This window comes from Geotrypetes seraphini, chromosome 3, assembly GCF_902459505.1.
Source record: "Geotrypetes seraphini chromosome 3, aGeoSer1.1, whole genome shotgun sequence".
NCBI classification, from domain to species: domain Eukaryota; kingdom Metazoa; phylum Chordata; class Amphibia; order Gymnophiona; family Dermophiidae; genus Geotrypetes; species Geotrypetes seraphini.
The window spans coordinates 159,853,815-159,868,571 of record NC_047086.1 but is presented as its reverse complement, the minus strand read 5'-3'; the positions used below and the strand labels follow the sequence as shown (position 1 = coordinate 159,868,571).

The 14,757-nt window shown below is 41.5% G+C and overlaps 1 protein-coding gene across 7 annotated transcripts in view; it reads right to left on the bottom strand.

Annotated features, from left to right (window-relative positions):
* The window catches only part of MAP7 (microtubule associated protein 7), a 243,559-nt gene that overhangs the window by 60,001 nt on the left and 168,801 nt on the right, over positions 1-14,757 (bottom strand). For 6 of the 7 annotated variants that reach the window (XM_033937512.1, XM_033937511.1, XM_033937509.1 and 3 more), the window contains exons 9-10: positions 6,622-6,746; positions 1,136-1,404 (exon numbers count right to left, since the gene is read on the bottom strand). In XM_033937512.1, coding sequence (XP_033793403.1) covers positions 1,136-1,404; positions 6,622-6,746 — 394 coding nt within the window. The remainder of the gene's footprint in view (positions 1-1,135; positions 1,405-6,621; positions 6,747-14,757) is intronic. The other variant, XM_033937508.1, reaches the window with a different exon arrangement.

Here is a 14,757-nt window from a genome sequence, read left to right as displayed (position 1 = left end):
AACTATCTATTACCTCATTTCGAGTTTTACACCCCCACAAGGCCAACCAGAAATCGCAACCTCTTTGCCTACCCGAAGATCACAGGTTACAAATTCAGAACCTTCCTGGATAGATCTTTTAAGTTTCAAGCCGGCAGACAGCAGACCTGGTTAGGCAACTTCATTGATCAAGCCAGGTTGACCTACGGCGCCTTTCGGAAAGAAATCAAGACCACTCTGTTCAATAGATTTATTTCCTAGCCAGTCAACTCCCCCCTTTTTTTTAAGACCTTACTCATCATGCTGGCACTATGCACCATCCCTAATGTTTTTCTGTTTTTTCACAGATAATTCAATGTCTTCCTCACCCTCTGTATTCTGTAAATTCTGTAAATCGGCATTCCAGCCATCTCGATGTAACTTGTTAAGATTATTTCTGTAACCATTTGTACCCTGTAATCACTGACCGTTCAGTGACTTCTTACCTAATTTTCACCCTGTAATTCGCTGATTGTACAGCCCTCTTCACTGTGAACCGCCTAGAAGTCGCAAGATTATGGCGGTATAGAAAAAATAAAGTTATTATTATTATTATTATGACCAGGATAGCCATGCAAATGGTTACTCGCAATTGGAAGAACTGGGATTGCATTAACTTTACTTTTTGGTGGGCAAATTTATGTTTAAGTTATTGGTATGAAAATATGAATGCAAATATGCTGGGGCATACTAAGAGATTCAAGTTAATTTGGGGCCCATTGACTTCTTTTATGGATTCATTATAGTTGTCTTTTCCTTTATTTCTGTTGGCATAATACACACACACACCCAGGGGGAGGGAGGGCAGTATTTTTTTGTATGGTTCTATTATTCCCTTATGAAAATGTTGGTTGGGTGGGTTTTTTTTTAATGTTGTATGGATTCTGATTGATTATAAATGCATATATGATTACTATTATTTGTATAGATACTGTACTGCATTTTTGTTAGCTTTAGAAACTCAATAAAGATTTTTTTTAAAAAAGAAGTAACAATTTTCAAAGTCATACAAGCTTATACAAAAAAGAACTAAGAAATTAAATCATAACACTATATATAGGAAAAGATGGTTAGCATTATAAACAATACCACTTCTCGCTGTGCTAGAGATTTCTACCTTGATCAGGGTTTTGTGGCCTAGAAAGCACTTCAGTTGTAAATTCTTGTGAGGGTGATAGATGTGCTATGTCCTCTGTGTTTTCTTCATTTGCTTTTGTAAGCTCTTCTTTTGTGTCTTTTTTCTCACTCTGACGTTCTTTCTTGATTGGCCGAACATTGCCAGGGGATAGGGGCCGTGGAGAAGCAGATGAAACTTTGATGGAGTTGGGTGATGATGGCATTGGTTTAGATATGCTAGAAAAAAAAGCAGAAGTTTTCGGTGGAAGCCTGTACAAACAAGAAGTCAGAAAGATCAGATTTCAGCGAGGATAATTACTTATTGGGAAGCACGCTATTGCTATTAGACGTCAACACTCTTATAAATGCCATTTCACCAGAACAGCTGTGGTAATCTGTAATAACATAAATCTCAGATAAATAATAAACATTTTATGATAAACTAACAAATTTTAATTCATAACTATAACCATTAAAAAAATATAATGGTATAATGCTCAGTTTCTTTTATTTATTTATTAAAGTTTCTATACCGTTCTCCCAGGAGAGCTCAGAAGGTTTTACATTAGTTTATTCAGGTACTCAAGCATTTTTCCCTGTCTGTTCTGGCGGGCTCACAATCTATCTAATGTACCTGGGGCAATGGGGAGATTAAGTGAATTGACCAAGGTCACAAGGAGCAGCGTGGGTTTCAACCCACGACCTCAGGCTGCTGAGGCTGTAGCTTTTAACCACTACGCCACACTCTCCCCTGTTCAGCTGCATGCCAATCATCAAGCACTAAGGAAATTGCCTATCATTAGCTATCAGTAAAGAGATCTAAGCCAAGGAATAATCAGGTCAAAGGCAAAAAACAAATGACAAGAAAAAAAGTGATCTAGTGGCTACAGCAATGAGTTGAGAACTAGGGTCTGAATCATCTTTCAGCCCCTGACACTCCTTGTGACCTTGGGCAAGTCATTCTATATCTCACTGCCTTACCTCATATTGTGCAGGCAAAAGTAAGGTGACTGTGACAAACAAGTCTTCCTTTCTTCACAAAGCTAGCAAACAATGCATTAATAAGGCTGGGGTTTCAAGCACTGTAGGGAACTAGAGCAGAAGTCTGTCCTCTAGTTCTTAAACCTGTCCTGGGGGACCAACCAATCATGTTTTCAAGATATCCCTAATGAATATGCATGAAAAAGATTTGCATATAATGGATGTGAGAGGCGTGCAATTCTGGCTTCTGCATATTCATTAGGGATATCCTGAAAATCCTATTGGCTGGGAGTCCCCCAGAACAGGTTTGAGAACCACTGTTCTAGTGTATTTACAACAGAGATGCTGGAAATCTGATCACACATCTATCTTGTTTATATAAGTAGTTAATTTACTCAGATACAACAGTAACTAATTATAAATTAGGAATAATAGCCCACTGGATAGCCAAAAAGAACAGTTAAGTTTAAATCTTTTAAAGACTTATAGTAATGTTTCTTGACTACAGAGATGACAAAAAGACCTGGGATGATGACCTGGGGGAGCTGAGGCATGAGTCCTAGCACTCTTGGCTTATTTAAGAGTGGATTCTACCACCAGGGAGTGGTGATGAAGCAGTGCCCTTTGGAATCCGGGAGCTTTTTGGATACAATACTAGGTATCCATCTTCTTAGGCACAATCTGCACTGAGAGTGGGGTCTCTCAATTTCTTGTGTGTCCTTAAGGATATGGTGCAATGGTGGTGACACATCAATCGCGCACAGGTCAATGGCACACCGACACCTGAGCGCAGCATGATTGTGCGCCGCCGTTTCCAGTGCTTTTACGGCTTACCAGGAGTGTTTTGAGGGGGCGGGGGGAAATTCCCCCACTATACTTATAAATGCTTGTGCTCCCGCTGAGGTGTGTGCGTGTGTGGAGACCCCCCCAATACACTGAAAACTCCCGAACAGCGAGAGAACAGAAGTTTTCAGTGAATTGGGGGGTTCCTCCTTCCAAACCCCCCCCAACTGGAGCGCGACCACTTACAAGTTTACTGGGGGGGTTCCACCCCCCAACCCCCACAAAATGCTCCCAGTAAGCCGTAAAACCGCTGGAAACGGCTGCGCACAATCAGCCTGCGTTTAGATGTTGGCACGCCATTGACTTGCATGCTTTAGTTACGGAACCGCATGGGGTAGAAGGAGACGTACATAGATGGATCAGAAACTGGTTGGCGGGTAGGAGTGAAGGGCCACTACTCAGACTGGAGGAGGGTCACGAGTGGTGTTCTGCAGGGCTCGGTGCTCGGGCTGCTGCTAATTAATATATTCATAAATGATCTAGAAACAGGGACGAAGTGTGAGATAATAAAATTTGCGGACAACACCAAACTATTTAGTGGAGCTCGGTCTAAAGAGGACTGCAAAGAATTGCAAAGGGACTTGAACAAACTAGAGGAATGGGCGACGAGATGGCAGATGAAGTTCAACGTTGAGAAATGTAAAGTATTACATGTGGGAAGCAGAAACCCGAGGTACAACTATACGATGGGAGGGATGTTATTGAATGAGAGTACCCAAGAAAGGGACTTGGGGGTAATGGTGGACATGACAATGAAGCCGACGGCACAGAGAGCAGCGGCCGCTAAGAGAGCGAATAGAATGCTAGGTATAATCAAGAAGGGTATTTCAACCAGAATGAAAGAAGTTATCCTGCCGTTGTATCTGGCGATGGTGTGTCCGCATCTGGAGTACTGCATCCAATATTGGTCGCCGTACCTTAAGAAGGATATGGCATTACTCGAGAGGGTTCAGAGGCGAGCGACACGTTTGATAAAAGGGATGGAAAACCTTTCATACACTGAAAGATTGGAGAAACTGGGTCTCTTTTCCCTGGAGAAGAGGAGACTTAGAGGGGATATGATAGAGACTTACAAGATCATGAAGGGCATAGAGAGAGTAGAGAGGGACAGATTCTTCAAACTATCAAAAAATAAAAGAACAAGAGGGCATTTGGAAAAGTTGAAAGGAGACAGATTCAAAACAAATGCTAGGAAGTTCTTCTTTATCCAACGTGTGGTGGACACCTGGAATGCGCTTCCAGAGGACGTAATAGGGCAGAGTATGGTACTGGGGTTTAAGAAAGGATTGGATAATTTCCTGCTGGAAAAGGGGATAGAGGGGTATAGATAGAAGATTACTGCACAGGTCCTGGACCTGTTGGGCCGCCGTGTGAGCGGACTGCTGGGCATGATGGGCCTCAGGTCTGACGCAGCGGAGGCATTGCTTATGTTCTTATGGTACTGCAACCCCTTCCTTAGAAGGAGATTCATAGTCCAAGACTTTAAGTATCCTGGCCCTAGATCCTCCTCTGTCTCCAACTTAAATGGGATGGCTGAAGCCTTCTCCCTGACAAAACTGGTAACGGAGAGAGACTTGGCTGGAGACTTCCTTCCCTCCTCAGGTGTTGACAGATCAGAAGTAATGTGGCTCCTCATTTGAATCCCAGTCGGATTCCCTCTCCAAGTCAGAATGAGTGGATAGGAGCTCAGCCTGCCTTAGACTAGTGCAGTGGACTCTCAACTTTTTTCAGGTAAAAGGCCACGATGTGAACATGAGAAAGCTCTGTTGGAGACCACTGGACTAGTGGAACAACATCCATGCCCCGAAAAGTGCAGAGGTATGATCTTTGGAGAGGCTTTTTCATCCCCTGATATCAATAGTTGTGCTCCATGCATTGACATGGACTTTGATACCCCTTGTGGCACCGGCATTGAGGTGAATAGGTACAGGTGAATAAAAGGTTGAAATGGTGGAACCAGACTGCAAAAGTTTCTAAACCCCTGAGAAAACTTTATTAGTTTTCTCAGGGGTTTAGAAACAACTGAACTCCCGTTGGGACAAACTAAGTACTTTTGCCAAGTTAAAGTCTGAATATATGAAATTTCCAGCATTTTGTAAAGTAAAATAGCCTGTTAGGAGTCTCCTGTGAACTCATGATGATATTCATACCCCATTAAACAATGATTGGTTTGGGTGTTTGAAGTTTACAGGCTTACTCATTAGTGATATCAGTATAACTGGTTTTACTACACTTGCTTCAGTGCCTATGACAGATTTGTTTATAGTTGAGCAAGTTTTGTTCCAAGTCAATTTGATTGGAATGGTTTTGACATGGACAAGAATATGGCTTCAGCAAAATTAAACTCAATTTTGCTAGAGAAAAGAAGCCACGAAGAAGAAATCAACTATTATTTATTTAAACCAAAGAGAAAAATTATAAACTCTATAAAAGAGTAGAGAAAAAATGTTAAAAAGATGCACAGCGGGAAGGCAAGGCAAATCTGAACAGAGTTCAGGTCAAAAACGACTTCTTCGCACTGCGGAAAATGAAGAACCGAGGAACCGTGAGCCTAAGTTGAGCGGGAAGGCACTCGCACATGCGCGGTGCAGGCAGTCGCAAAGTTTATAAAAACTTAAAGTGATACTACACTTTTAATGCTGTCCATACCAGGGCTCTGTGGATGATGTCACCCACATGTGAGAATATGCTGCCTGCTTGTCCTGGGATAATGTTGCTACTCACTGGGTTTTTGCCAGGTACTGGTTAACTGGATTGGCCGCCGCGGGAATGGGCTACTGGACCATTGGTCTGACCCAGTAAGACTATTCTTATGTTAAGTTTTCTCTTTTTGGGGTTTGTTTTGTTTTTTTTATATCCCTGCATTTTCTAGTTTAGAGAACCCTTTCTTGCATATAATTTTGCTTTCCTGGCTTGGGGGGATGACTGCTTTTGATAAACTACTTAAATAGTGCTGCCAGTTTGGTGTTTTTTTTTAGAGTACTCCGTTTTTTTCCTACAAAAAAGTTGGGTTTTAGCTGTGCTCTTTTTTTCTGGCAACACCAGCCAGTGATAGTTTTCTGTGCTCCAGAAAAGCATAGTTCATTTGGGCAGTTGTCCTGCTCTCTATGCTTGTTGAGTCTTTTGAGGCTGTTTTCCTATATTGTTTAAAAATATATGTCACACCCTCAGCAGGAAAGGAAAAGAACACCAAAACAAAACAAAACTGCAGGAAAATGTACAGGGTGCAGGAATTTATTAAAGTTACAAAAATCTTAAAAACATATATAACATATACAAAACAAATACATAAACTACAATAAATATATCCAAAGAACTGGCCCTAAAATTCATGTGGACCGGACCCGACACGGTCCGTGTTTTGAAGAAACACTCCTTCCTCAGGGGTCCCAAATGGTGGCATGTGAAGTATCAGAAAACCAGATTGGATAAAATAAAATAAAAAAAGAACAGGCTTGGAAAGGAAAAAAATAACATACACACCAGTTGCTTTATATAATTGCAACATTAGTATATGGCCATTTTCCAGCTACAGTAAAAAAAACAGCCTTCATGCTTACAAAAAACCTGCATTAGGATGTGCCAAGGCCATTTTTTTTTATCACAGTTTAATAAAAGGACCCTATAGAGATTTAATCACTTAATATATGCCTGTTGACTTACCAAACTGGAGAGGGAGCCAGTGATCTGGTTTTGAGATTAGAAGGAGAATGAGATCTTTTTATGCTGAATGTAGGGTTCAACACTTGTTCTCTCTCATTTTCTCTGTCTTTTTCCTTCTTGTCACTCTAGATGGAATGCAAAAGAGTCAAAAACAATGTATTTTACCATCACTTCTAAATTACATTTCATATATACAGTAAATTATAGCCCAATGTTAGCATGAGGTCTTATAGGACACAATCTGAAGCTGGGTTTACTAATGTTTTGTTTCTAAACACTATTTGACAATTTTTTGTGTCTATTTACTTTGTTTAATCAACAGAAAACCAACTTTTCTTCATGATAAACATAGAAGAAATGTGGCACTTGCTACTAACCTTCAAGAGCATTTAGCAAGAAAAAATAAAATCTCATAAGTATCACAATTTCTTCTACAATTATTGGTTCAGACATTTTTTCCATGAAAGAATTGGACCCCAAAATGGTTCGTAGAACAGTTTAGTTATATTAGTTTACAACCGTCACCCTACTCTTAAAGTTACTATACGTTACATCTTAGCAATTCTCTAGACTGATTTTAGAAACCATTCTGAAAATCAAAGGATGACAAGCTAATTAAAAACATCTCTTAAATCTGGTTACTAAAATCAAACTGATCCTAGGTATGTATCATGAAGAGGCCCTAATGAGACGAAAGCTTACTGCATAAGAGCAGTGGTTCTCAACCCAAACCTTAGGACACCCTGGTTTTTAGGACATCCACAATAAATATGCATGAGATAACATTTGCATACAATGGGAATGTCCCAAAGAATGATTTGAGAACTACCACATTAAAGGAAGAATGATGTTTAAGTCTATGATGAGTCTGAAGACCCAAGTTTTCTTGAGAGCCATGAAGTATCCCTTGGGTAAAATCCTGTCTTCTGTCATGCAGTGCTCCAGGATCAACTGCACAGGATCTGGAGCCAAAGGTTTCTCAGAATCCAACTCCTTTAAAAGTTGAAGATATCAAGGATGGATTAAGACCAAGCACAGCAAGTTACAGTGAAAACAACTTTACAAAATACAGGTTCAAGATACACAAACAGCCTCACAATGACAGATTTCATGGGAGATGATTGGCAAGGAAGACTGACTTGTTATCAACTTTCACATCATTGGTACCTAAGATAACAATATCCGAGATAACACTGAACAACACAACCATCAGCAAAAAGCCTATTGCATACAACACAAAGTATCTGCTTTTGAGATCATCTTGCCTATCTCCACCTGAATTAACACTATAACATAAGTGCATCCTTAAAAGTAATGTGGTAGAACATCACAATTAGGATATGACCCATGGGAGAGTACCATGGCTTGACTTTTGAGCCATCAAAGCTGTTGTGTTAAGGAGTATTGTTGCACTGAGATCTCTGTTAAAGGCTTAGTACTCTTTGATTTAACTTAAAAGTCAGTTTTTTCAAGCTGACCATAGTGATGGTGAATATTTTTTTAGCAATACCTGCTAAAAGCACAGTTACTTACCTGTAACAGGTGGTATCCGAGGACACCAGGCACATCTTCCCACATGTAGGTGACGTCATCCTCGGAGCCCGACATGTGCAAAAGTGTACTGTCACTTTAAAAGACTGAAAGTCTCAAGACTGCCCGTACCACGTATGTGCCTTCTCACCTGACGTCGGCTTGCGGGACCATCAGTTCCGTTAAAAAGTTAAGAAGCCAACTAGGGGTGGTGAGAAGGATGTGAGAATATCTGCCTGCTGTCCTTGGATAACACCTGTACAGGAAATTGTGTTTATCCTAGGGCAAGCAGACAGCATATTCTCACATGTAGGACTCCCACGCTGCTAAGATCATGATTTTGAGCCTGGCAAATCAAAAGGGCTGGAGTGAAGTTGGCATCTAAATGAAAAATAAATTATGTAGAACTGCTTGACTGAACTGAGTATCCCTTCTGGAATGATTTTCTAAATAGAGGGATGTGAATGTATGAATTGAGGACCATGTGGCTGCTTTACAGATGCCTCAATTGGAATGAAACATAGATGGGCTACTGAAATTGCCATTGCTCTTACTTTAAGTGCAGTGATTCAACCTTCCAGCAACAGCCCAGTCCGAGTATAGCAAAAGGTGATTCAGTCTGCTAGCCATGTGGAGATGGTTCCCTTGGTGACAGAAGCTTCAAGTCTGTTTGGATCAAATGAGAGAAACAGCTGAGAGGAAGTTCTGTGAGGTTTGGTACGATCCAAATAATAAGCAAGAGCTCGTTTATAGTCCAATGTGTGGAGTGCAGCTTTACCAGCATGAGAATGTGGTCTTGGAAAATAAACAGGGTGAACTATAGACTGGTTCAGATGAAATTCAGAGACAACTTTCAGGAGGAACTTGGGATGAGTGCGAAGGACTACAATTGGGATTTAGATCCCTCCATAGTACTGTTACAGTAATAGCAACACTGTAGGATCATTTAAATAACTTACTAAGCAGATAGGACAAGATGGCGCTGTGATCGAACACGCAGAAGAAAGTTCCATTTGAGTAGTGTCTTCGCTTTCTGCGATGGTGAAGTGGAAAGGCAAGCCGCGTACCTACCCAGCTGAGGCAGCTGCCTCTCCAGCTCTGGGTCAACGAATGCTACAAGAATACCTCCTGCCGAAGGAACAGAATCTTCGGGAGTAAGAGCAGGCAGTGGAGGAAGAATCTGCTCGCGATTTTGACACCTCGCTATGCTCCAAACAACGCAAGACTCCTAATCAGCCTAGAGGTGGAGCGCAGTTGCAGTTGGGGAGTGAAGTCCCTAATTCCGAAGAGGTTATTGGGACTTCCTCTAATGCTGGAATGTTGTCTGCTTCTTCACCTGGTCTATTGGGACACCCAGTGGCGGCGGTCTTCTTGGGGGCTGAAGGAGGAAGCCCAATTGGGAATTTTTCCCTTGGAGTGGACACTGGAAGCACAGAAGGCCATCCAGTAGCTGGTAAGAGAGCTACCCAGAAGCTGAAAATAAAACCTGAGAAAATCACTTTAGAGGCTGTGTGGGATGCTGTAAGTGTACTGGAAGCTGAATTGACTGCTCGATTAGATAATGTTTTACAGATTCCAGAGCAGATTCCAGACAAGGTAAAGCAATCGGTGGATTTAGTCACTAATATTGAGGCTCGAGTTCAACAGTTAGAAGGAACATCTGAGAAAATGCAATCTGTTCAATCAGTTGTTATCAAAGATAATTTGAATATTCATCAAAAATTGGAGAGATTAGAAAATTATGAACGCAGGCTGAACTTGAGGATGTTGAATTTTCCACAATCACCAATGTTATCACCTGTTGAAATGTTGAAAAAATATCTAAGAGAGACATTGCAAATATCGTCTGAATCAATCCCTCCTATTACTAAAGCATTTTATGTGAACTCTGATAGCCCGATGGTTAACTTAGTTAAAGAACAGAAATTGGAAGCCAATCTTTATCTTACTGGCTTCCTGGAGGACTCTAGATCAGTAGTATCTACGTCCACCTTATTTGCATCCTTTGCTCTGGAATTCGATAGGAATTGGATTCTTCGACTGTATTTTCGTTTTAAGAATGAAAAATTTCTGGGTCAGTCAGTAATGATTTTTTCTGACCTTTGTAGGGCCACTCAACTGAGGAGGAAGGCCTTTTTGGCATTGAAAACTCAGGTTCTGGAGCTCAAAGGGGTGTTTTTCCTTCAATTTCCATGTAAATGTATAGTTAAAATGAATGATGGAACATATGTATTTTTGGACCCAGATCATTTAAAGAATTTCCTAGAGTCAAAGCAACCTTCAGTTCCTATAGCTGTATCCACCCCTTCTGATTGTGATATTAATCTCGCGATATAAGAATGTTAACTAAATGGTCCGGAAAAGGAAAATTTCTGTTTTGAAATTAAGTTGTTCTCTAATCCTCCAAGATTTCTGTAATCTTGTCTCCTTTCTAATTATTTCCTTTTTCCATAAATTGAGATTAATATAGAGATACTTGCTTTAACTATTGCTATTGGAGATTTTCAAATGTTATCTATTTACTTTATAAAGTGTTAACTTGTAATATCTGAAAATTGTATAACTAAATAAAAAATAACTTACTAAGCAAAGGTAGCAGCGCTTTGGTGCTTCAATTCGATCTGAGTAATGCCTTTGACTTGGTAGATCATACCAACCTTGGATACTTTAGGATTACATGGTTTAAGGATTACATGGTTTAAGAGATTCTTGGAATCTAGATGTTATCAAGTTAGATTTCTGACTCAACTCTCCTCTAGCTGGAAAAATCCATGCGGCGTGCCTCAGGGATCCCCGTTATTACATTACATTACATTAGTGATTTCTATTCCACCATTACCTTGCGGTTCAAGGCAGATTACATAAGAATTGTCATGAAGTTACAAGATATATAGGTAGATTACATAAGAATTGTCGAGAAATTAAGGTAATACGTGTTGGGTAATTAGAACATTATAGATTTGATAGGAGTAGACAGTGTGGTAGGTGGAGCTTGGGAAGGAACTGGTCGTGTTAGATAGGTTTTATGTATTTTTTGAAGAGTAGAATTTTTGTTTCTTTTTTGAAGGTTTTGTAGTCTGTGGTCGAAGACAGCAGATTGGTGATTTGTCTGTCTAGTTTTGCTGCTCTGGTGGCCATTAGGTTGTCATATAGTTTTCTTCATTTAACATTTTTGGTTGGCAGGTGAGTGAATAGTGAGTGGGTTCTTCTGTGTCTGGTTGAGGTGGCTTGAATTAGTCGGTTGTTCCAGTAGGCTGGGCTGTCTCCGTTAATAGCTTTGAATAGTAGGCAATAGAATTTGAAGTGTACTCTTGCTTGTATTGGGAGCCAGTGTGAATCGTGGTATGCCTCTGTGATGCGGTCATATTTTTTCAATGAGTAGATGAGTCTTAGGACTGTATTTTGTATTGTTTGTAGTTGCTTTATCATGGCCGCTTGGCAGGGGAGGTATAATATGTTGCAGTAGTCTATTAAATAATGTAGTTATCTCCTACATTATTTAATGTCTACCTTTCTTTGCTAGGCTTGTGTTTAAGAAATCTTGATATAAGATTATTCAGTTACGCTGATTACATCACGATAGTTATACCTTGTAATTCGGTTCTAACTCAGATTATTATTAAAATAGAGACTGTCATGGAAAGGATGAATCTTTGAATGCAGCAATTTAAACTAAAGCTTAACTCAGACAAAACAAAGTACTTTGTAGCATCACCTAGTAAAATTTCTCATGAACACACTATTACTATACATTCTACATCATATGTAATTCACCCAACGATTAAAATTCTAGGTATTGTTTTAGATCAACATCTCACGATGAAGGATCAGACAGATGCAGTTATGGTGGCTTTCTCATCGATCCTCCCAGTTAGAGGCAAGGGAAGAGCCAGAGATGAACGTATCCTGAGGACGAACAAGTGGCTACAGGGATGGTGCCGGGATATGAACTTCGAATTCCTAAACCATGGGGAAGCGCTACAAGGACTTCAGGGACCAGACGGACTCCATCTGACTTGTAGGGGTAAGAACGTCTTCGGACACCGACTAGCCCGCCTGCTTCACAGGGCTTTAAACTAGGTAAGTCGGGGGAGGGTACCCATTCACATATTAGTGCAGAAAGGAATTATCCTGATGAGGTGAGTCGAAACTCCGCTTCCATGTCCAAGGTAAGTACCCACATTGCAAACAGTTCTTTGGGAGTCACACCGACTCGGGTAGGATACGCCTCACAGGGACTTAGCAAACACAAGATATGGAGGGCCATGTATGTCAATGCACACAGTTTAGGTAACAAAATTCTAGAATTGGAGGCTGAAATAAGGAATGCCGACCTAGATGTGGTGGCAATATCTGAAACTTGGTTCACGGACTCACATGGGTGGGATATGGCTATACCGGGCTACAATCTACTTCGTCAGGACAGAGAGGGCAGGTTAGGAGGGGGGGTAGCTCTATACATTAAAGAGGACATCAAAACCACCAGGATCACAGATGTCAAGTACACCGGGGAGTCCCTCTGGGTAAACCTGGCAAGAGGCAGAGAAAAATGCATGTATCTAGGTGTGGTATACAGACCCCCAAGACAACTGGAAGACATGGACGCAGAATTAATTGAAGACATAGAGAATATCACTCTACGAGGAGAAGCTGTACTGCTAGGGGACTTCAATATGCCTGATGCAGACTGGAACTCATTTTCAGCGACAACCAGCGGTAGCAGGAAGCTCTTAACCTCCATAAAGGGAGCATGTCTCAAACAAATGGTAACGGAGCCCACTAGGGCCCAGGCGATCCTCAACCTGGTACTCACCAATGGGGAAAGCGTCTCAGAGGTCTCAGTAGGAGATACGCTAGCCTCCAGCGACCACAACATAGTATGGTTCAACCTTAGGAAAGGCTTCCCTAGATCAAACACGAAAACAAAGGTACTCAATTTCCGGGGCACAGACTTCGCACGCATGGGAGATTTCGTCCATCAGACGCTGCAGGACCAAGCGGAGACCGATGATGTAGAAGCTAAGTGGCTAACACTGAAATCAACCATACATGAAGCAACTAGCTGCTTCATAAAATCAGTAAATAAACGACAAAGAAACAATGAACCCCAATGGTTCACCGCGAAGATCTCGCACCTCATTAAGGAGAAGAAAAAAGCGTTTCTCTCCTACAAGCGCACGGAAAAAAGAGAGGCAAAAGTAGAATATAGGACCAGGTCTACAGCGGTCAAAATGGCAGTTAGGGAGGCAAAACTTCGAGTGGAAGAAATTCTGGCAAAAAACATTAAAAAGGGGGACAAATCCTTCTTCAGGTATATTAGTGACAGAAAAAGGAACACAGGCGGGATAGTACGCCTTAGAAGACCGGACGGAAGTTACGTGGAAGCAGATTCCAATAAAGCTGAACTACTGAATGAATACTTCTGCTCAGTCTTCACCTGTGAGGCACCGGGACACGGTCCGCAGTTGAAGGCAACACAAAGCACAGAAGACCCGTTTCAGAATTTTGAGTTCACACCAGGTGAAGTTTACAGTGAACTGGCAAGACTCAAGGTGGACAAAGCCATGGGACCAGACAATTTGCACCCAAGAGTGCTCAGAGAATTGAGCGATGTCCTGGCGAAACCGTTGGCTGAGCTATTCAATCTCTCCCTAAGTAAGGGGAAAGTTCCCCTGGACTGGAAATTAGCTAATGTCGTTCCTCTGCATAAAAAGGGTTGCAGGGCAGAGGCTGCGAATTATAGACCGGTGAGTCTCACATCAATAGTGTGCAAACTCATGGAAACACTAATTAAAAGCAAATTGGACACGATCTTGAATGAAGGGAATCTTCGGGATCCCAGTCAGCATGGATTCACCAAGGGTAGGTCCTGCCAATCCAATCTCATCACCTTCTTTGACTGGGTAACAAGAAAGTTGGACTTGGGAGAGTCTTTGGACGTCGTGTACCTGGACTTCAGTAAAGCTTTTGACAGTGTCCCACACTGCAGGCTGCTAAGCAAGATGGAATCGATGGGGTTAGGAGAGACACTAACTGCATGGGTCAATGATTGGCTGAGTGGCAGACTTCAGAGGGTGGTGGTTAATGGTACCCTCTCTAAAACATTGGAGGTGACCAGTGGAGTGCCGCAGGGCTCGGTCCTGGGTCCACTCCTTTTCAACATATTCATAGGGGATCTGACTTAAGGGCTTCAAGGTAAAATAACACTATTCGCCGATGACGCCAAACTATGTAATATAGTAAGTGAATGCAGTTTACAGAATTATATGGTGCAGGACCTGCTTACATTGGAAAGTTGGTCCTCAACCTGGCAGCTAGGCTTCAATGCTAAGAAATGTAAGGTCATGCACCTCGGAAGCGGAAATCCATACAGGACGTACTTCTTGAACGGAGAAACTTTAACTAGGACTTCAGCAGAACGAGATTTAGGAGTAATCATCAGTGCAGACATGAAAACTGCCAATCAAGTGGAGAAGGCTTCATCTAAGGCAAGGCAGATATTGTGTTGTATCAATAGAAGTTTCATCAGCCGAAAGCCTGAAGTCATAATGCCATTGTACAGGGCCATGGTGAGACCTCATCTGGAGTACTGTGTGCAATTCTGGA